This window comes from Saccostrea echinata, unplaced genomic scaffold, assembly GCF_033153115.1.
Source record: "Saccostrea echinata isolate AGI-Se365-2 ecotype Australia unplaced genomic scaffold, CSIRO_AGI_Sech_v1 ptg000030l, whole genome shotgun sequence".
In the NCBI taxonomy this organism is placed as follows: domain Eukaryota; kingdom Metazoa; phylum Mollusca; class Bivalvia; order Ostreida; family Ostreidae; genus Saccostrea; species Saccostrea echinata.
This window is the reverse complement of record NW_026889779.1, coordinates 30,479,667-30,503,066: the sequence shown is the minus strand read 5'-3', so window position 1 is coordinate 30,503,066 and position 23,400 is coordinate 30,479,667. Positions and strand designations below refer to the sequence as shown.

General features: G+C 33.5%; 1 protein-coding gene across 1 annotated transcript in view; it reads left to right on the top strand.

Moving 5' to 3' along the window:
- The window catches only part of LOC133197687 (uncharacterized), a 70,125-nt gene that overhangs the window by 20,458 nt on the left and 26,267 nt on the right, over nucleotides 1–23,400 (top strand). The window contains exons 18-31 of the mRNA XM_061333825.1: nucleotides 1,069–1,088; nucleotides 7,897–8,321; nucleotides 8,482–8,569; nucleotides 8,656–8,806; nucleotides 9,042–9,283; nucleotides 9,512–9,674; nucleotides 9,852–9,976; nucleotides 10,090–10,264; nucleotides 11,797–11,931; nucleotides 12,195–12,268; nucleotides 13,469–13,583; nucleotides 14,815–15,003; nucleotides 16,515–16,643; nucleotides 19,904–20,092. Of these exons, the coding sequence (XP_061189809.1) occupies nucleotides 1,069–1,088; nucleotides 7,897–8,321; nucleotides 8,482–8,569; nucleotides 8,656–8,806; nucleotides 9,042–9,283; nucleotides 9,512–9,674; nucleotides 9,852–9,976; nucleotides 10,090–10,264; nucleotides 11,797–11,931; nucleotides 12,195–12,268; nucleotides 13,469–13,583; nucleotides 14,815–15,003; nucleotides 16,515–16,643; nucleotides 19,904–20,092 (2,220 nt within the window). The remainder of the gene's footprint in view (nucleotides 1–1,068; nucleotides 1,089–7,896; nucleotides 8,322–8,481; nucleotides 8,570–8,655; nucleotides 8,807–9,041; nucleotides 9,284–9,511; nucleotides 9,675–9,851; nucleotides 9,977–10,089; nucleotides 10,265–11,796; nucleotides 11,932–12,194; nucleotides 12,269–13,468; nucleotides 13,584–14,814; nucleotides 15,004–16,514; nucleotides 16,644–19,903; nucleotides 20,093–23,400) is intronic.

The following is a 23,400-nucleotide window of genomic DNA, read 5'->3' as shown; positions in this document are numbered from 1 at the left end:
ACGGAAAGTACTTGTATAAAATAAAATTAACACATGCGTAATAAAACAATTAATAACGTGGATTCTTCATGAAAATGATGGCAGAATTATTGCTGATTATAATCATTAAATTGTAGAATTCATTTTGGTACTTCTCATTTGTACTAATTATGAATTCATTTGGGCAGATTTTTTTTCATAGATTAAAAAGTGGGAATTACCTGACCTTAGATATATACAGTATGTTTTTAAAGTCAAACATAAAAAAAAAAAATTCTAATTATACATGTATCTTTACTTATAAAATATGAGAATATCAATTTTGGTTGGACATCTGTAGCCTACACTGTTATGAATTCCTTCCATGATATCACATATTTTCAGTCATAAACTACTCAATAAAAAAACAAGACATTCCTAAGGGTAAGCGTTACCCTCATTCGTAATGGCGATTACTCGATAAATGTTTTCACTTTTAATAAATAGGACCAGATAAAGGGAAAATATATATACTCTGTGTGCTTTAGTACATGCGGTTTTGTGTTTTGTTACTTAAAATTTGTCCAAATGAAATAACAAAACTCAAATGATCCTGGCACCGGTAAAACATATCATCAGTGGCGGATCTGGTTCGTGGATTGATAGAGTAGCAACATCTGAATCTATGTATTTATTAAAGTTTCAAATCGTTGGACCATAATGACACATCAGAAATTTTAAAACATAGTGAATTACTAAATACATCTACGTACAATGTTACAAATAAGAAAATGGGAAAGGATATTATAATAAATAGAAAGAACAAAGAATGTGTTGTATCACTCTTAAATAATGCAAATAAATCATGTTCTTTATGGAGCTCGAGGTTTGACAAATATTTTCCAAGACAACAATTTCTCTTTACATTTCGAATTCGTATGCATAAAATTTTAATTTTTTTCCGAACACGAAGTTTTTGTAATAGGCTAACACTTTTTTACCCAAATCTATAGTCATTATAAATAGAACATGACTGTATAATTATAAAATGAAAATAATCTTCAATAACATTCAAGGAACATATTTGATACAAGATTCACTTTTTAAAAGACTATTCATGTGCATATCTAACGTTTTTGAAAAATCAGATTATGAGTTAAAAAGCCTAATCTATGCAATTTGTATTTTGTACGAATACATGTACAAATAATTAAAAAGTTTGCTTTATAGCAATATTGTACATGTGTATCAATGGCATCAACCAGGTCTTGTTTTACTTCGAGCATGACTACGAATAAATATAAGAAAACATATGATGACCTCAAGAAATCTTTGTTTTATTACCGTGTGTTTATTATTGTCAAAATCTGCACATTGAAAATAAATGTGCATGTGTAGCCAAGTCCCAGCTAATTAAGTTCATCTTGTATGTCTTCTTGAATATGGTCTTACAATATCGTTACAGTTCAGTTGAATTGCAATCCTGATTTCGATAGACTATTTTATGTACCCTTAAATTCTTAGAAAATATTTCAGGCTGCCGTAGCATCAGGAGGGGTCTGCCCTCCCCATTTCTTGGAGTTTTTATGAAATCACCACACGCTGCACAAAAGTTAAGACTACATGTACTACATGTACCTTGTTACATACATATACCAAAAAGTGAGATATGCGTTTCAATATTAAAATTTAAGTTGCACAATTAATATTTGCTCGATTTTCTTTACTGTTGACTTCCAAAAAGTTTTCGGTCAAATTCCACAACCCAGATGATCGCAACATTGCTTCAAAAAAAAAATTATGAATTGCTAGTAATATAATCTTTAATCAAAAGGTATTATTGGTGTGTCAAATAGCTATAAATCGATTAGCGTACATGTGTCTTTCGTTCCAGAACCAGCAGGGAAGGATCTCTCTATGAAAAGGTCACGCATGCACATCCTTGATTATTACCAAAAGTACACACAGTAGGTGGTGGAGGAGAAGAGTTTGATTTGTTGTTAACTCTCCTGTATTATATCACATGTTTTTATTTATTTTTATTTGGGCCTATATGTCATTGTTTTAAACTTTCAAAAGAAATTGCTTTATAGAGGAATGACATACTTTTAAAAATCCAACAATTAAACACACAACTGGTAATATGCATCCCCCTTTTTTACGTTATCTATACAAGTATTCTGTGAAGAATGTTTTTTTTTTATTCGGGGTTGTTCATATACTACAAGTTTAAGATTGTGTGCCTGTCAATTTATCTACATGTATAATATACTTTGTACATATATTCTTGAGAGTCTAGCGGAATTTTAAAAGAATCTTTTTTAAAAAGATTACCAACACGTTACTCCTCCTTTTGTAAAAATTTTATAGTATGTTTCAAGCATCCAAACCACATTGAACTGTTCTCTAATGAATATTAATGAAATGTGCGCAATGAGGATGCGTAGCATATTATGTCGATGTTGTATTCTCACTCGTGCAGTTTTCGTTTTTACGTTTGTGTAATTTCCTCACTATATCGTATAAATATTTTGTTGATTGTGCAGTTTTTCTATAGTTTGTGTAAATTTCAATAGCTTCGTGTATATTTTCCTCACTTTGTGTAAGTTTTTACTTACTCGTGTAATTTTTGTTTTAGGTCGTGCAGAAAATAATTTTGAAGCAATCGGCGTGCCATAGCTGTGGTATTTTTTTTTAAATTTAATTTTATCTTTCTCTTCAATAGGAAACCTATGGTTTCGTTTCGTTCCGCAAAATACCAATACCCGTGTGGGTATTGGTAATTTGCGGAACGGAATGGAACAATATATGGCTATCGTGTATTTTCTTTTCTTTCTTTTTTACATAAAAAAATATAACTTTAAAACGGAATGTTTAATAAATATTAATTAACATTTATTACAAAATATATTCTCTTTATATATCCATGTTACTGAAGAAATTCATTTTCCTGCAGAGTATGATTTAAAAATAAAATCCTACGCGAAGCGTAATACGCCCTCTGGTGCGAGATTGTATAAATAATTGTATGCAAAATTATTGCTATCACAAACATTATATAACACAACAATCATGGGTAATTCGGAATATTCAAAATGACTGTATTACGCAAATTAGTTTACCTCATAGAATATTTCATTTTTAATGAAAAATATGACATTCATGTAACAACTTATTTCTTCATATATTTCATTTCATTGTGTTTCGTTTCGTTCCGCTAAATACTAATATCCACACAGATACTGGTATTTAGCGGAACGGAACGGAACGTATTTGAGTTTTCTTATCAACATCAAGACCAGTGTCGTAAATACATTACTATAATGACAAATAATCAAGCTTTATGAAAAGTCAAAAATCTAATAAACATTCTTGCTTGACCTGATTTTTTCGTCTTCAAAGATGGTTTCTAATCTTTCGCGTCTTTGTTATATACATGTATTTTCTTTTAATGCGGAATTTCCTTTGAATAACAACAGGGTGCTTGCATATGTATCATATTAACATTTCAATTTCACTGCGTTTCGTTCCGTTTCGCTAAATACTAATATCCACACAGATACTGGTATTTAGCGGAACGGAACGGAACCAGAGAATTTCGTAATGCTGGCAAAGCGGGACAACTCTATTTTCTATATTGACGTGTTGGTAAAAAATAAAATAGATGAATGATGTATCCAAGTTCTTGACGGAAAATTTGGATAGTTTTTTTTCTTTTTTTAAACATAAATAATAAATCAATAATAAATGCATATCAATCATTCAATACAGTTTACTTAGTAACTACATATGATGCAGCCTCTGAAAAACCAACACGACAAAATAATTATAAACTAGCTCTTACAGGCATTTTATTTCACAATTCTTTAATTGATACTGTAGAGAAATTTATGTTTAGCTATTAAAAAACATAATGTATCATAATAAAGTAGCATTTTATTTTCATTTCTAATCCCCCCCACAAGGTACCCCACAACTGGTTCCGTTCCGTTCCGTTTCGTTCCGCAAAGTACCAGTAGCCGAATAAAAAAAAAGCTAATTTCAGTGATTTTTTTTAAAAATCCGTATATTTAGCCAGATATAAAAACACACACAATACACCATCCTGAAACCAGGGACGCATATTAGTCTTGTCTCATTGTCCCTTGCACTTCGTTATTACTGGGGTCTCCTGCTGAAATCGAGCTCTGACTGTACCTATTATCCGGAAATCAGAAGGTTGTCTAGTAAGGTTTTTCACGTTATCGTTGACTCGATGTTTCCAGTTTACAGAAAAACGCGGGGACGGCAAAGAAAAGTGATCGTATGCGTTGATGCATAGTTTTATGAGTATTTCACTTGAGTTAAGCATATTTAACACTGTAAGATCATCTTATTAGATTACTGGAATAACTAGAATATTGACATCACGGTCAAAACATTTTGGTTCATTGTGTTTTGGGGGATCACTTGAGCTCGTGTAGGCATGCTGATGGAAATTGTTGACAGAAAAGAAATATTAATTAAAAAATACGTTCCTGGTTGTATTATATGACATATTCATAGAATAAATGATGGTAACAAGAAATCTTGTACTTCAGAGATTTTGCACAACCATAGGGGTTGGGTTTCAGGTGGTTTATTGTTCAGGTCTGGTACAATCACTATTTAGCTACTGAATCAAACTTTTTTCTTAAATTAGCATATTCCTCAGGATGTGCAGAAAATTGCACTTTGATGCAGTGATAAATTTTCAACTTTAAGCTCATCTGAAAACAATTCATGAAAAAATCACTCTTGGAGATGTGTCTTTTTCTGTGCATTTTCAATCAAAGTTTTACAAGTTTTGGGGCTATATACAACAGTTAATTTCTGACCAAACAGTTACTTCTTGAATGAAATAACAAAGAAAACCAGTTCTGGTTAACATGAGCACAATTGAGAAGCAATCATACTTATCCATGCCTCATCGCACACAAGGTGGTGTACAGTTACTCAAACAATGGAAATGCATCTTTTCCTCAAAAGTGTTCAAACGCAGCAATGTTAAAACTATCTCTGCATTGGATTGCTTTTTAAATAATCCCTAGTATAAAATTTATATTAGTAGTCATTTATTTGCGATTTTTTGTCTTTTTAAAATAAAAAGCAAAATTGTGAAAAGTTGCCTTGAAATAGCTAAATAAAGCTACCTGAGGTAGGTAAATAAAGCTATGGTAGGTAATTTTAGCTACGTAGCTAAATGTACTGGACCGGTTGTTCATCTGTGTCTGTCTTGTGACACGATTGCAGTGTTTTTCTTTGAAGTTTGCTGTTCTGTATTAGCAATACAGAACGAGAGCACAGTGGGCGGAGCTACTTTCCGTTCTGTATTAGCCCTGTATACTGTCTTGTATTAGCCAACTGTTCTGTATCTAAAATACAGCACGGTCTAAAAATAAATCTGATTCAATTTATCAAAAGTACGTACAAATAGTAAATGCTGATTTTTTTCCGATCATAAATTTTGAAGAAATATTTCCTTAGGAATGTAAAATGTCAAAATGTCTCAATCACTTTAAAAAAATTATTCCACACAGAATCTACAAGTTATTTCAATCCAAACGAAAAGGAATATTTGCAATTATGGAAAACATCCTATGTTGGATAAATTCCTGAAAACCTGTTTGCTTTCCCTGCTTTTTGTGTCCCCTTCAAAATAGTAAAGCCAATGGGTTCGCGGATGCAGCATACATTACGTGAAATTCGCACTCCCCTCCCCCCATTTTCCACTCTTCTCGTACAAACTCAAGTCCATTTTTCAGGGTTTTTTAAAAAAAAATTCATCTTAAATCCTTATCGCTGATGACTGCCACACATCTCTTTCACTTCGTTTTTTATGTCGCATTTCATTAAGAAAATAAAAATCCGTAACTTCGATCAAAGTCCATCGAAAAACTGTCTGTATCACCTGTATGTGTATCTAGTTTAACTGAGATTTTAAGACCCCTGAAATAAATTAGGATCAATCTCCATCTACAACAAGGTTAAATCGTCCACCATATCAATTAAGACTAACTTCAAGTCTGTTACGTCTACCTCGTTGTCAAAACTAATCTGACTAAATCTTACGTTGTCCGTGGAAATATATATACTGCGGATGTATACTCCCCGTCAAGGCCTCATCTACAGAGAGAACAAACGAACTCTGGCGGAAGTTTGGATGCTGCACAGCTATGAAGTGGGCAGTGCTTTTTTTTGATTGATCGTGTCACAAATCATTTAGAGAACTCGACAGGTTCTGTATTGTAGATACAATTTGGGGATGGAGACTTGTGCTACGCACTCGTCCACCCCAAATTTGTATCTACGATACAGTATCTGTCTCGTTCTCTAAATAATACTTACACAATAATATACATGTGAATCAAAACCGAAAACCACCCAAATTAGCAGTTTTTAATATTTTTATGTACATTAAACAAGTCCAGCGCAATCTCTTAATTTGGCTATATAGCTTGAATTGGTGATAAAGCTTTATTAAGCTATTTAGAATTGCTTTATAAAGATATATGTACCGTATATACTCGCCTATAAGTCGTTTTTTTGGGAGTTAAACTTTGGTCCAAAACTCTATATCCGACTTATACGCGAGTTATAAAAAGACTGGTATTTTAGCAGGTCAATCCCTCTAATTCAAACTTAAGAAATACAACCGACTTATAGGCGGACCGACTTATAGGCGAGTATATACGGTATGCATTTTTTTCACAAATTAAAATGATTTTGTAAGAAATAGACAAGAAGTTGCCAGTATGTGATTATTCATATATGTATTATGAGTGATCAAAAAAAACAACTCAAAGATGGCTTTAACATTGCAGCTTTTGAAGACTTTTAAGCAAAAGATGTATTTCCATTGTTTGGATACCTATACTGTACACTACCTTGTGTGCATTGAGGTATCGATAAGTATGATTGCCTCACATTGTGCTGAATTATTGCTAAGCAATTATTTTGTTGACCATAATTAAATTTCTTTATAATTTCATTCTAAATGTAAATGAATGGTCACAAATCAATTGCTTTTAATATTTAGCCCTAAAACTTTTAGAACTTTGAGTGCGAAGTCTCTGAGGAGACATAATTTTATGAGCAATTTATACATTCACTGTTTTCAGAACTGTTCAAAGATGAAAACGTCACTGCACCAAAGTGCATCATTTTGTAGATGCTTACAAATAAGACATTAAAGAAAAAGTGTGATAAAATAGCTAAATCAAACTATTCTGAATAACTTAACAAAGCTGTATAACTAATTCAAGCTATATAGCTTAATGAAGAGTGGTGTTGGACCTGTTTAAAAAAGTTCTTTTTTTATGTACATAGAAATGCAATGTTTTTTTAAAATGCTTATATCAACATTTTTTGGTTTTAGTTTTAATCATACTTAGACAGACTTAGGTAAACACACAATACACTAAATACACCATCCTGAAACCTAGCCTCTGTGGGAAAACCCCATTGCTTAATACAGTAAAACACACTTATAACGAAGTGCTAGGGAGGGGCGATTTTGCTTCATTATAAACATAATTTGTTATATCCGTTAGCTTCACAATATGTTTAAAACCCACGGAGAATGAAAATCACCTTGCTATAAGCGTCAATTCTTTATAAGCGTATTCGCTATAAACGTGTTTTATTGTATTTGGGTAAATGTACTCTAGGAAAAGTTGTTCTAAAGAGGGTTAAGTACAGCTTTTCTGGAAAAAAAAACTTGCAACTTACCAGTACACATGCTTTTTTGTGACATTCTCAATAATTTGTTATTAACTGGATGAAGGAATTCTTCAGTATAACTTAATTTTCTTGGGTTTGTTTGAATGTAATGCTAAAATATTTTGAATTGATTAGATTTACAAATATTCAAAGAGGCAAAATTAATTTTTCATGATTCTTACATTTCAGAGAAGCTACCTTCAACATGGGACTTTGGAGGTCCGTTAGAAAACTAGACAAGACTGTTCTGGGCCAAAGGTTAAGGAGTTTGAACATTAACTTCCAGAGATCAAAACATGTTGTATCTTCACAAGAGTGTCTGACATATTCCAGACTCTCCATTATCCTCCAAAGAAAATACCGAGTGGCTACAAGCAGATACTACTGCACAATAGAGACAACTCCACAAAACAAAGATGGGGAGATCCAGGAGACAGATATACCCCCTGAGGGAAGTCAGAACAAAAAGAGAAGTGTTAGTATGAAAAGTACGATAAGGAATTTTCTGATGAACCACAAACTGCCTGTCGAGTTGGGCCACACTCATTTTATTACATCTTGTCATGTTGCAAAGTCTGAAGTTCCACCTGGGAAGAAAAACTTGTATATTAATTATAACACAGGTATCAATTCTATAAATTTATCTATTAAATACCCATTTTGTTATTTATTGTGATGTTTAAATATGTTAAACCTTTTGAAGAAAATAAAACTACTTTTTCACCAGAAATGAAATTAGTTTCAAGGTAAAATTTTAAGAAATGTACAATTTCTAAATTTAAGGATCATTTGTATGTACCACCTGTCAACATTTTGGAGAATGGTCAAGTCTTAGAAAGAAACTTCTCTCTGATGCAAAGGCAGAAAATTTGTAAGTAATTACCTTCAAACAATTTGACAATGCATGCTTTGTGCTCTTGTCATATTCTCTTTTTGAGTTTTCAATGTAATCTACAGAAATTCCTCAAAGTGTTTTCAAGATGGAGATGAATCAGAATTAGTTAAGAGTTACTGTGACAATGGATTGGAGTACACCGAGAATAAGGAACCAGTGACCTCTATGTATGAGGAAGAATTTACTGCTATGACCCATCTCTATCATTGTCAGGCAAGTGTTTATTAAAATAAACTGCTCTGAATCTACATGTACCTGTACTTTGAATATGTTGAATACAAGAAGTATTACTTAAAAAATTTAAAATCCTGAATTATGAACTTATTACCCGTATTCATTTTAAAATTTTTCAGAGGAAAAGAGAAATATAACTGGGGAACATTATTAGCCATAGCATTCTTATTTAGTCAATGAAAAGTTTGATAAAGTCTTAATGTTTTTGTTTCAGGGTTTGAAACCCGAGACTTTTTCTCGACATAAGATTCTCTACACCACTGATGATAACAATCTTCCCATTCTACACCTGCCGTATGTAAACCCAGCTCAGCAAATGGTGGGAATGAGGACTATGTCCCTCCAACATACTGTGACAACAACTACAGAAAAAAGTTTGAAAGGAAAGAAAACAACTGAGGAGGAACAAGGGGAAGAGGGGCAGATGTTTGATGTTGTCAAAAGCTATAAACCAAGGTTTGTGAAAAAAGGTGTTTTAATTTATTGAAGGAGAAAGAATAATAAAATATATCTTATGGAAAAACACAATAGTGATAATGAGTTGTGGTGTCAAGATCAAAATATACATGTATATCATGATTCAGATATGAAAATTTTGAGTACATGTACTCAATGTAGTACTTGGGAGTAGGGAAATATCCTTGAGACTTGTTTCTTGTATAAAATATTGGCCTTTGTTGTTAGAATTGGACTTCAACAACTGTTCGGTTGGCATGGCTTCAAGAGGGATTCCAGAAAATATGAGAATGTTGTAATTACTTCTTCTGAATTTGATGCCATGGCAGTCACCCAGGAAACAGACATGTTAGGTCTGGCTGTTCCCAAGGGATCAGAACTTCCTCTTGAGGTGGGTTTTAAGCAGTTTCCCTTTCATTCCAAGTATTCAATTATCTGTGATAAAGTTGCAATGGAATGTTACTGGTTGATATATTTTATCTAAAGGAAAAAAGTCTTTTTTATATCTATCAAATGGAGTCTTAGTTATTCAAAAAAAAGGTGCTTTTAAGGTTATAAATATTTTCAGTGTCTGCACACCTTGGAGCATGTGAAGAAAATTATTATCTGGCTTGGAGTTAAGGACAGTACCCGAGCAACATCTAAGTTATTTGCCAAGAAACTTGCTGGCAGAAATAGATGTTCAATTGTTAGGTAATACATTTACAAATAGGACACCAATAAAATGAAATACTAATTTTTATTTACTGTTTATATAACATGCATTAGAATACGAACACAGGAGAATTTTTTTCACTTTTCATTAGACCAGAGATGGTCAAAGTATCGGGTCCTCTGGATGCTCTACAAAAAAAGAAGAAATTGAAAGAGATTTTACGAGAAAGTGTTCCTGTTGACCTGGATAATATAGTGGGATTTGAGAGTCTGACCAATGAAGTGTATGCAGAGTTTGCTAATGTGGAACAAGTTACAGGGGTCAAGGTATGTAGCTACTTCACATGTTTGTAAAGACTTGCATTGTTATTCTATTAAATGGGACTATAGACTTTTATTAGTATGAAAGTAAATGTACATGCATATTAATGTCAAGGTGAAAATTATTGAGTGCTTATACGGAATACAATAATGGGAGAACTACCCCCTGCTCACTAATATGACTCTGTTATATGACTATTTTCTAAGATGGAGAAAAAAATGAAATTCAAGCAAAGTTAGTCTATCAGACTACTGGTACATGTAAATTGAGTCGACAATCTTGAGGCCTTAGGTGTGACAACTCATAAGTAAGACGTTTGATACTTTTGAAATACATGTTATACTTCTGGAATACATGTTATACTTTTGGAATACATGTACATTTACTTTTATAGTTGTTCATTTTGCAAATCATCATCACCAGTCCTTGTCAGCTGATTATCTTCAGATCTTGATACATATATGTGTTACCATGCAAAAGTAGCTCCCAATATTCTAATTTATAAATTATATAAATTATAAAATTTATAGCAATTTATTTTTCAAATCTTTAAAGTTTTAAGGCCTAGGAAACACAGTAATATCAATATATTTCATAACACAAAATTAATTCAGATACTTTCATCACTCACCTTTCACTTTCATTGATGCATGGAAAAGGGGAGATAACCTGGAAACATAGGTACTATGTACCAACACTGTATGGATGGATAACTAAATTCATACTTTACTCAATCCTCAGTTTCTCACAAAATAAGAAGCGACTGATAATATTAGAATAGAGCTTTGATAATGTCACATATTATGAGACAAGCTCAAATATGCAGTGTTTTCCCTAAGAACCAGCTACTGACCAAATTGATTGCTTCAATTGATAAAAATGCTGCTTTGAAATAAAAAAAAATCAAAATTTTATTGTCGTAAGGTCCACAGAGATTTGTCATAAACATCAACCCAAAGCCTGTTACAATTGATCTCTAACCCTTCACTGTATAATAAAGGGAAAACTCTGAATATGCATAATTACATGTACATGTATTTCGTAAGTATGGATTTTCTGACTGTAATACAGCCAAAGGTCATGGTATTTGAGATATTAGTGTTCGAGATACCAAAGTTCAACTGTATTTTGATACTTCTGTATGGATTTTCTGACTAATATTTTGATACCCTTGTATGGATTTTCTGACTGTTAATATTTGATACTTGTGTATAGATTTTCTGACTTCAACATTTTGATACTTTGTATGGATTTTCTGACTGTAATATTTTGATACTTGTGTATGGATTTTCTGACTGTAACATTTTGATACCTGTTTATGGATTTTCTGACTATAATATTTTGATACTTGTGTATGGATTTTCTGACTGTAACATTTTGATACCTGTTTATGGATTTTCTGACTGTAATATTTTGATACTTGTGTATGGATTTTCTGACTGTAATATTTTGATACTTGTGTATGGATTGTCTTACTGTAACATTTTGATACCTGTTTATGGATTTTCTTACTAATATTTTGATACTTGTGTTTCAGTGGAAGCGCTTTGCCCAGATGAATCACTTGTTACAAGGACTTCGCCCAGGAGAATTGACTTTGTTCAGTGGCACTACGGGTTGTGGAAAAACTACATTTCTTGGAGAGTACTCACTGGATCTATGTGTACAGGGGGTTGGTGAAATGAATATCTGTACTTAAGAAAATCTATTACAGAATTATCAGATACAACACATTATATTTACAACAAATCAAAATTGTTCATTGTGGCACTTCACCGTAAGCGTGTTTTACTGTATGTAATAAATAAATGTACATGCAGAAAATATCAAATAAATACCTGTAGTAAACATGAAGTTTGAACTATCACAAACTGTAGTTCGGAGTCCAAAATATGCGCAGAGGACATCAGCAATTATTGTTTCTTTTCTTTTCAGGTAAATACCCTTTGGGGAAGTTTTGAGATTAACAATGTTCGTATGGCGAAAATGCTCCTTAGACAGTTTGCTGTGTGAGTAAAAAACAGATTTTATGCTTCAAGTCTTTGATGATTCTGTTTGTAGTATTTTTGTAAAATTTCTTTTTCATACTTCCCAGTTTCTATTCTCTCAGGGTTCTCCATCAGCTGTTTTACTGTGTCGGTCCCGACACAGTAAAATTTTCCCAAACACAGTAACAATTCAAATTTTATGCGTGCGAGACAGTAAATATTTTGCGACACAGTAAGATCCATGATAATCAGAACATAAATTTTCTATAACTGAAACTTTAATCAAACAAGTCTACCGTCTTTCAATTTTTAATGCAGATCAATTAATTATCTCTTAATTAGGGCACATTATCTTGCTTCACCTTGCATTATCATTTATCTCCTAGACCCTCACTGAATTTTACACATGAAGGACAAAGGCAAATCATTTGTTTTCACACTTCCATGTAACCGTATAATTGCTAAATGCATTTTTAAATATTATTTAAATATATAAAAATTAAATATATTTCTTTACTTCAGAATCATGTCTCTAGAATAATGATGGCACTGTGAGTCAAACATCATAATGTAAATTAATTGAATCAATGTACATGTTTTGTTGAAGAATTTAAAAGCACCCCTGGTAGTATTTTCAATTCTAAATTTCTTTTTTAAATTCAAAAACTTACCCGTAATTCGATCAACAAACAAAATCACAGCAAATTTACTTTTAAAGATGGCAAGTAGTTTGATTGTATCGACCAGAATTTTCCTTTTAAAATTGTGTTGTGTGTGTGTGTGGGGGGGGGGGGGGGTCAGTTGGTTTGTGTTATAGCATGTACATTATTATATATAATTGGAGACATTCTAATTGTTTTCAATATCTATTTATTATTTTTTTTTATTAATATGTACGATCATACCATTTGTGTAAAGGATAAATGACTCAAAATAGTTGTGTGTGCGTGAATGCTTGTGTAATTATAATGAATAGTGGTTCAGTTGCGAATTTGATCATGAATATATAGGTCTTCACGAAAAGTCTGCAACACCATAAAATTTCAAATGATGGAGAACCCTGTCTCTTATTCTTAATTGCCCATTATGTATTCGGAAATCATCCTTATACTCTGTGCATGTATTGTACCATATCCCTTGGTAGGGACATTTTTGTAGAGTTCATCTATATTAAATCAGATCTTCTGTTACTGATGGTCTGTAGTGATTTAATTTTTCCAGTAAGAGTTTTGACGAGTCTCTAGAGGACTACGAGGTATGGGCAAACCGCTTCAAACAACTGCCATTGTATTTCATGACCTTTCATGGACAGGAAGATTTTAATAAAGTTAAAGAGGTACTTGTTTGTTTGTGTGATATTAGTTCACAAGAAAGGTTTCTTCTCTCTTACGTCTGGAGCTAGTGTTTGAAAAGTTCTTTTAGACTAAATATTTACTATGGTACAAACATGATTTTGCTATAAGTGATATTCAAAGAAAGGTATGTATGAAACTATGATTAAGGTGACACTTAAACACCCTCACAAAGAGCTTATGAACATGTTTGTTGAAATCATAGACTTTAACACATGTAGGTAATTCCAAAACTACAAACCATCATTAACATACTCCAAAGTGCGATGGGACTCCAAAGTTAGATGGTCACGCCAAAGTCAGATGGTCTGCGCCAAACCCCAATGGTTTGACACGCCAAAGTCTGATGGTGCGGAAAAACGATTGACGTCAAAGTACTACTGCACCAAACTGCTATCCTGCACCATGCCAAGGTCTTAAATAAGTATAAATAAATATCATTATGCAAAAACTAACCCTAATCTCTGGGATTGGTGCGAAACTAACCCTAATCGCTTGAAAAGTGTGTAACAACTACATGTATAACCTAGATATCTTGGGTGGGAGCGAGACTAACCCTAATCACTTGACTACTGTGCAAGGACAAACCCTAAATCTCTCGGGTTGGTGCAAAGCAAGGACTAACCCTAATCAGTCGAGTGGTGTGGGAGGACTAACCCTAATATCTCTGGTGGGTGCAAGCAATAAGCAAAATCGGTAAAATTGTATGTGAGGACGAATACTGAACTGATGTCTTTTGAATGCTGGACAACCGACGTCAAGGATTGACGTCGGAATATTGTGACGTCATAAACGTTGATTGTTTCTCCACACCATCGGACTTTGCCGTGTCAGACCATCGCACTTTAGTGCAGCGCGTCTCATAGGAAACGAGCCATCGGACTTTGGCGTGACCATCGGACTTTGGCATCCGTACCAACATCAAACCATCGGGGTTTGGTGCAGACCATAGGGGTTTGGCGAGACCATTGGACTTTTGAGTCTTACATATATATATAAACAACTGAAGTAATTGGAGATAGTTATCTCTATGTACAGCTGCAGAGAACAGTTTTTTTTTTAAAAGAATTTGAAAGTTTTTACCTACATGTACCATGCTATATTCTTGACTTTGTTGTCATTAAAAGTGTGACCAACATTGCTTGTAGTGCCAATTTGAAAAGAGAAAAACAGAGGCATAGTTTGTTACTGGTACTTTTGCTTCATTATTTTCAGACATTGATCCGAGCTGTGTACGCTAACGATATACAACATGTCATCCTGGATAATCTGCAGTTCATGATAGGATCAGGGTATGACAATAATTTTAACAAGTTTGATGTCCAAGACTTCATCATTGGAGAATTAAGGAAGTTTGCCACAGATTTCAACTGCCATGTGACTCTTGTGATACATCCTAGGAAGGTAAAAAAATAATGTGACTGACATGTATAGTGAACATATCAAATGCAGTAGATTTTGTCCTTTAATATGAACAATAGTTAGTTATTGCATTGTACACTTTATTAATTTTCTTGATGTATAGTAGTGGTACAGTAGACAGTACTTCTAAATGATGATTCTTTTTGTTTATTGGTCACTGGAGTCGATAAATATTCTGTATGTTTTATACTGATGTAGTCTTAAGGGACTGGGACAAATAACATTATTTATTACATACTTAGTAATAAATACAGGATTTTGACGTCAAAATAGCGTATTTGCCCTGCAGGGCTGATATGGATCTGTGGGACTGATACGGATCAGTGTCATACCCCTGGTATATTAAACCTTAAAAAATGGTACTTGTGACAGTGCACCTATTTTTTGGGGGGAGGGGGGGGGTCACATTCTCTTTATTTTAAATTACTGTTCTTTGATACAATAAACTACGTACATGTCAGTAGTCAGTGCATGATTTTATTTTTTTTTCTCAAATTGATGTGTGCTGTATTTTATTACTAAGTATTTAATAAACATAATAAAACATACCCTTTTCCACATCACATCCTGTATCAGCCCTCGACCAATATCAGCCCTCTGGCCTTTGGCCCTCTGGCTGATATTGGTGTCTCGGGCTGATACGGGATGTGATATGGAAAAGGGTATGTATTATTCTCTATTTTCTATCCCCTTTTTCCCAGTAGGGATTTTTTGTGTGTGTGTAAATCTTTGCAATTGGATGTTTGATACAGTCTTATAATAAACTGAGTATAAGCTTTAATAAAAAATGTACAGTTCAAATTCCCTAGGTATGGATATGGATATTCATGTATACAGTGGCACTGCGTTTATCCGGACGCTTCACCATCCGGACGATATTTTTTGGGAACCAATTTTTTCCACATTATTTTGTCTCATTAATCCAGAAATTCGCGTTCCGTATCCGGACAGTCAATTTCTACTACAAAACATAATAGTTCATTGAAAAATGACTCGTTTATCCGGACCGTAATTTTTCAAGAATCGACATTTTCACACAATTTATCTTGCATTGGTGTTAATTGTTGTAAAAACACTGGCCATGCAGTCAGTTTGAAGGCAGTTACTTGTGACCTACAAACTATAGCATCTATAATTAGCATGTGTTTACCCCAATTCAATCACATGTTTATCTTTATTATGAAGCTCAAAGAATTTAGCTGACACTGTGCATTAATTAGATAATAATCCGTTCAAAATCATATTGCTATGCGTATGTAAATCGGTAAATTCAGGAGAATTTTGGAGAGTTGTAAATAAAATGAACAATAAATAACGAGCGATTTCGTAATGCTCTTTTTCATGTCGATTGTGTTAGTTTAAAATACTCTTTACTTTTGTGTAAAAATTGTGAGAGGTTCAGCTAGGTTAATAAGGTTCCAAACTATCAAAAAAGGGTGTAATTGTAATGCTTTTAATTTTTACACAAAAGTAAAGAGTTATTTTTTTTTTAGGAGAATATAGATCAAGAGATCACCATTAGTTCTATTTATGGAAGTGCTAAGGCCACACAGGAGGCCGATAATGTCATTATACTACAGACAAGGAGACTGTCAACCTCAGTCACTAAAAAGTACATACAGGTGAGTAGATTGTCAACATCAGTCACTAAAAAGTACATACAGGTGAGTAGATTGTCAACATCAGTCACTAAAAAGTACATACAGGTGAGTAGATTGTCAACATCAGTCACTAAAAAGTACATACAGGTGGGTAAGATTGTCAACATCAGTAACTAAAAAGTACATACAGGTGGGTTAGATTGTCAACCTCAGTCACTTAAAAGTACATACAGGTGAGTAGATTGTCAACATCAGCCACTAAAAAGTACATACAGGTGAGTAGATTGTCAACATCAGTCACTAAAAAGTACATACAGGTGGGTTAGATTGTCAACATCAGTCACTAAATAGTACATACAGGTGGGTTAGATTTTCAACCTCAGTCACTAAAAAGTACATACAGGTGGGTTAGATTGTCAACATCAGTCACTCAAAAGTACATACGAGTGGGTTAGATTGTCAACCTCAGTCACTAAAAAGTATATACAGGTGAGTAGATTGTCAACATCAGTCACTCAAAAGTACATACAGGTGGGTTAGATTGTCATTATCAGTCACTTAAAAGTACATACAGGTGAGTAGATTGTCAACATCAGTCACTAAAAAGTACATACAGGTGGGTTAGATTGTCAGCCCCAGTCACTAAAAAGTACATACAGGATGGGTAGATTGTCAACATTAGTCACTAAAAAGTACATACAAGTGGATTAGATTGTCAAGATATGTCGAAACAATACATATAGGTGGGTTAGATTGTCAACATTAGTCATTAAAAAGTACATACAGGTGAGTAAATTGTCAACCTCATTCACTAAAAAGTACATACAGGTGGGTTAAATTGTCAACATCAGTCACTAAACAGTACATACAGGTGGGTTAGATTGTCAACCCCTGAAACTAAAAAGTACATACAAGTGGGTTAGATTGTCAACATTGGTCAATAAACAGTACATACAGGTTGGGTAGATTGTCAACATTAGTCACAAAAAAGTACATACAGGTGGGTTAGAATGTCAACCCCTGTCACTAAAAAGTACATAGAGGTGGGTTAGATTGTCAACATTGGTCACTAAAAAGTAGATACAGGTGGATTAGATTGTCAACCTCAGTCACTAGAAAGTTTTTGATTTCGATGAACGGTGTTGCCATGGTTACTAAAAATAGAATTTCTGTGAAATACTTTCAAAACTCTACTCCTCCTACAGTTTTGGTCTGATTTCAATATAACTTGGCACTCAAGTAGATTACACTGAGATACATAATTCTGTATATTCATTTTTTGATTTTGGTGAAGTGTTGCCATGGTTACAAAAAAGCTGAAATTTCTTTGACATACTTTCAAAACATTACTTGTCACCCGCGTGGCACAGTGGTAGAATGTTTGCTCTAGAGTCCCAGAGTAAGGAGTGATCCTTTCGTCGCAGGTTCGAATCCCACTATGGGACATGGAGACCGGTCCTTCGGATAAGACCATATAAACCATGGTCCCATGTCCCAGTAGGTGCTGGCACGAAAAAGATCTCTTACTGCTCAATGGCCCTGAGTGCCAAGCATAGGTCAAAATTTGCAGCTCTCCACCGGCAAGTGGTGGCATCACCATATGAGTGAAAAATTCTTGAGAGGGACGTTAAACAACAAACAAACAAAATATTACTTTGCCTACAGTTTGGTATGATTTTAATATAACATGGCATGCAAGTAGACTACACTGAGATACATAATAGTCTTTTATTTTTTTGATCTTGATGAATGATGTTGCCGTAGAATCAAAATTTCTCTAAAATTCTTTTAAAAGGCTACTCTTTCTACGGTTTTAGTCTGATTGCAATTCATCTTGCAACAAAAAGAGAGTAAAACAAGGATTATTATTTATTTATTGCTGTTGCAAAGTTTCAAATCCAAGTGCTACTTTTTTCTTCCTTGTTATAAGTACAAACCAGTAGAGCTACAGTCTCGACAGAGACTTCTAGTTTAATTTTGCTCTCTGCCCGGGATTAGCACATACCATTTCATGGTTGAAGTCAACTCTTCCATTCGGCGAGCAGAGTTCTGATGCTGTTTAGGGAGATAAAAGAAAATACTGAAAAAAATGCCATATATGGTTTTGTAGATAAATTATCGTAGAAGACAGTGGTAGTAAACAGTTTGCCAGTGTATTTCCTCTAAAAGTGTAATGAGTGCAATTCTGGGGAGGGGGGTACTCCATGTAATTCGGGGTTGGATACCTTGTGTTATTATTATAATATGGGTTAAAAATTTACTGAGGAAACAAGTACCTACAAAAGTACATACAGGTGGGTTAGATTGTCAACATCAGTCACTAAAAAGTACGTGCAGGTAGGTTAGATTGTCAACCTCAGTCACTAAAAAGTACATACAGGTGGGTTAGATTGTGTCAGCCGCAGTCACTAAAAAGTAAATACAGGTGGGTTAGATTGTGTCAGCCCCAGTTACTAAAAAGTACAAACAGATGGGTTAGATTGTCAGCCCCAGTCACTAAAAAGTACATACAGGTAGGTTATATTGTCAACTTCAGTCACTAAAAAGTATATACAGGTGGGTTAGATTGTCAACATCAGTCACTAAAAAGTACATACAGGTAGGTTAGATTGTCAACACCAGTCACTAAAAATGACATACAGGTAGGTTAGATTGTCAATCTCATTTAAACACTAAAAAGTACATACATGTGGGTTAGATTGTCAACCTCTGTCACTAAAACACTAAAAGTACATACAGGTGGGTTAAATTGTCAACCTTAGTCATTAAAAAGTACATACAGGTGGGTTAGATTGTCAACCTCTGTCACTAAAAAGTACATACAGGTAGGTTAGACTGTCAACCTCAGTCATTAAAAAGTACATACAGGTGGGTTAGATTGTCAACATCAGTCACTAAAAAGTACATACGAGTGGGTTAGATTGTCAACCTCAGTCACTAAAAAGTACATACAGGTGGGTTAGATTGGGATTATACTATCGACAAGCAGATTGTCAACCTCAGTCATTAAAAAGTACATACAGGTGAGTTGCTTAAATTTTCATAATAATATACAGGGAGGTTGTTATCACTCACCAGAATATTCTTGTACATTAGTTGAGTGTTTTATTGTTTGTAAAAGTTCCAGTTATTTCTAAAATTTATTTAAAAAAAAAGAAAAAAAAAGCCTTGACATTTAAATAATATTTGAAAATCTTTTTTACCTGTCATTTTTGAGACCCTTTTTAAAGAATTTAAGTATGGTATATTTCTTTTGGTGATATTATACCATGTACATGTAGGTGGTAAAGAACCGCTTTGATGGGACCACTGGCTCCATGATGCTTAAGTTTGACAAAGGATCACTAACTTTCTCTGGAGTCAAGTCCAACATTAAGAAATCTAAAGACAAGAAATCCCAAGAAGAGTCAGAGGAGGATGTCATTGACGAGAAGAAACTGAAATACAAAGTGTATCTGGACACAGAAGGGGTGGAGGAGAAGAGGCTGCCAGAGGATTTATTCAACATTTCATAACAATGGAGTGAGCATGTACACATGGAGTGAACATGTACACATGGTGTGAACATGTACACATGGTGTGAACATGTACACATGGAGTGAACATGTACACATGGAGTGAATATGTACACATGGTGCGAACATGTACACATGGAGTGAACATGTACACATGGAGTGAACTTGTACACATGGAGTGAACATGTACACATGGAGTGAACATGTACACATGGTGTGAACATGTACACATGGTTTGAACATGTACACATGGTTTGAACATGTACGCATGGAGTGAACATGTACGCATGGAGTGAACATGTACGCATGGTGTGAACATGTACACTTGGAGTGAACATGAATACAGACATGTTCAATTTTTGCAGAAAAATGCAGAGGAGTGAAACATTGAATAAATCCAAACAAATTACATTTATACATGTGAAATGGATTTTTGACATTTTTGATAGAATCTGAGTGAAAGCCAATCAACATTCATTTGTCTTAATTTTGATTAATCATGAAATTCAGTCCACGAATGTACCTTGCTGTTAGAGATATATATTTACTCTGTATGTTTATAAATATTGAAATTGTTTTTCGATTTTGAAAATCTTTTATTCCGTGCATTGCCAATCTCTCTTGTTTACATACGTGTACATGTATTTTTTTTGCCTTGCCATTTTTTTATTTGTATTTTTCAATCAATATATAATTTTAAGGGCATTTGATTCTTTTTTTTTTTTACATTCACCCAGTGTTCATTCTATTTATATGTGTTCTAAGTAATCCTTACAACTGTGAAATGAACTGCTAGGACCATTCTCGCATTTGTAGTTTAGAACTTTGCTTTCCTCAAATTCACAGAATAGCACTGATGCTTTGTGGTACTTTGATAAATTATATATGCATTTATACTTTTCAATTTTTTTGTTAGAATGTCTTCAGTGCTAGAGCATTTTTTTAACATTTTTGAAATTCATCAGCATTTATAAATTCAAAAATATAAGAAGACTCTGTAAATGTTATACACTAATTAGTCGATACACATCTCAGTTGATTAGATTAACATATACTAGTAATTACAATATAGTAAAATACTAAAATTATTTAAAACAGAATAAATATCTCTATAAAAGCACAGTAAAGACTTTAAAAACTACAAGTATCGGTATGTAAAATATCCCTTGTACATGTGTGTATGATCTGTTTTATCTAGTGTAAATCATGTTGTGCTTTGGATGATTTTATAAGTACTACATCAAACTTAATTTTAAAAAAAACATAAGAAAGGAATAATTCTACAAATTTACATGTATGTAACAGTATAAATCTAGAGGTGAATGTTTCAGAGTGAAGCACCATCAAGCTTTTCAGGTCTGTGATAATGTGGAACTGCTTGTATAATATGTAATGTTATAAAGAGCTAATTAAATGATAAATACATCTGTATTGTAAAGAAAACATTTACAGAAAACATTTTACAACATGGAAAGCTTATTAATAAAGTTACTGCAGCTGAAGGTATGATTTGATTTTTATGTAACAATTTAGATATCTGATTGAATCATATGTGGCTGGATGCTTTCACCAACTGTACAAATCAATAAATTGTCAGATCAACTGTCAGAGAATATTGACCTTGATATTTGAATGGAATCAAGGTCATTTCACCTTTAGGATATCGGCAACAACATATTCATGGTTTAATGCATTCCAGTCGAGGATTAATTCATTCCAGTCAAGGATTCCAAAGTGATGTTGTAGACATTGCCCAATGACTTGGACCTTTCAGTCAAGGTTGTTACTGAAGGTTATGGGAAACAAAATACAATGTACTACAGTTTGTCACTTCAATCAACTTCAAGGGTTAGATAGTTATGACCCAGACACATGGGTTAGATAGTTATGACCCAGACACAAGGTTTACATAATTATGACTCGGACACAATGGTTTGATAGTAATGGCCCAGCCACAAGGGTTTGATAGTTATGACCCAGCCACTTGGATTAGATAGTTATGACCCAGACACAAGGGTTAGATAGTTATGACCCAGACACAAGGGTTAGATAGTTATGACCCAGCCACTTGGATTAGATAGTTATGACCCAGACACAAGGGTTAGATAGTACCTAAGCTCAAAGTCCATTGAGACAATACAAACTGGGAGCAGAGCAAACACGGACCTTTAAAACATCAGAGGTGGAATCAAGTGCCATGGAGGAGTAAGCATTGTCATGATCAGGCAAACGGAAAAATCCGTAGACAATTTGATGTTTAAATAATGGACTTACAATTAGTATGAAAAACGTCAGTCAGCATTCGACTTAATGGTAGATTTATTTGCTGACAAGTTTTGTATTGGCCATAGAACTTGCGAAATGTTGACTTTAAACAAGACTGTGGATATCAACTTGTTTGTCAAAAGCTTACTTCGTTTCAGAAATTATTCGTATGTGGAGCATGCTCTTGCGTATCGAATCAACAGGGAGATAATACTTTGTCGATATATCTAAAAGTCGGATTGAAGGCCACAGCAACTTTGTTCTTTTCATGTATTTGAATAAATTCTGCTTCATATGATTACAAAAATAGGTCTGCTAATTACGGAAGCGTATTAGTGCCACGTATTACATGTATATTTTTTTAAAGTTGGTAATTTCAACTTTAATCTTGGCTTTTCCAACTTTTAATTTGAACTTTTTTGCCCATTTCTTCGGCTTTACCTTTATTTTAAATTATTACCAACTTTATTAACGCAAAACTAATACACTGAAATAGATTGGTGAGCAATTAAACTGTGTCAATTGTTTTTTTTTAATTTGACTTCCATATGACCTTATATATAACTTCCAACTTTGAAAACCCTTATAATTTTTTTTTTTAGTCCATCTTATAATTATACAGATAATAACTTCATACAACTCCGTGCATGACAGTATTTCAACCAAACCTATTTAAGAGATTATATATATATATATATATATATATATATATATATATATATATATATATATATATATATATATATATATATATATATATATATATATGTGACCGTGTGTTTTTATTAATAAAGATATTATCTAATAAAAATACAGCATTGACTTATTGTTTTTAATTTTTGTCCATAATGTATTTCCATACTTTAAATAGTTATAAGTAAGAGCGTTTGTATATATTTATTACACTAAGGCTTTTCCATAGTGTGTCCCATTAAGTCAAGCATGCTATTCATGCATGGGTGATCCAGGTATTTGATTGGCTACTCTGGTGAGAAGCT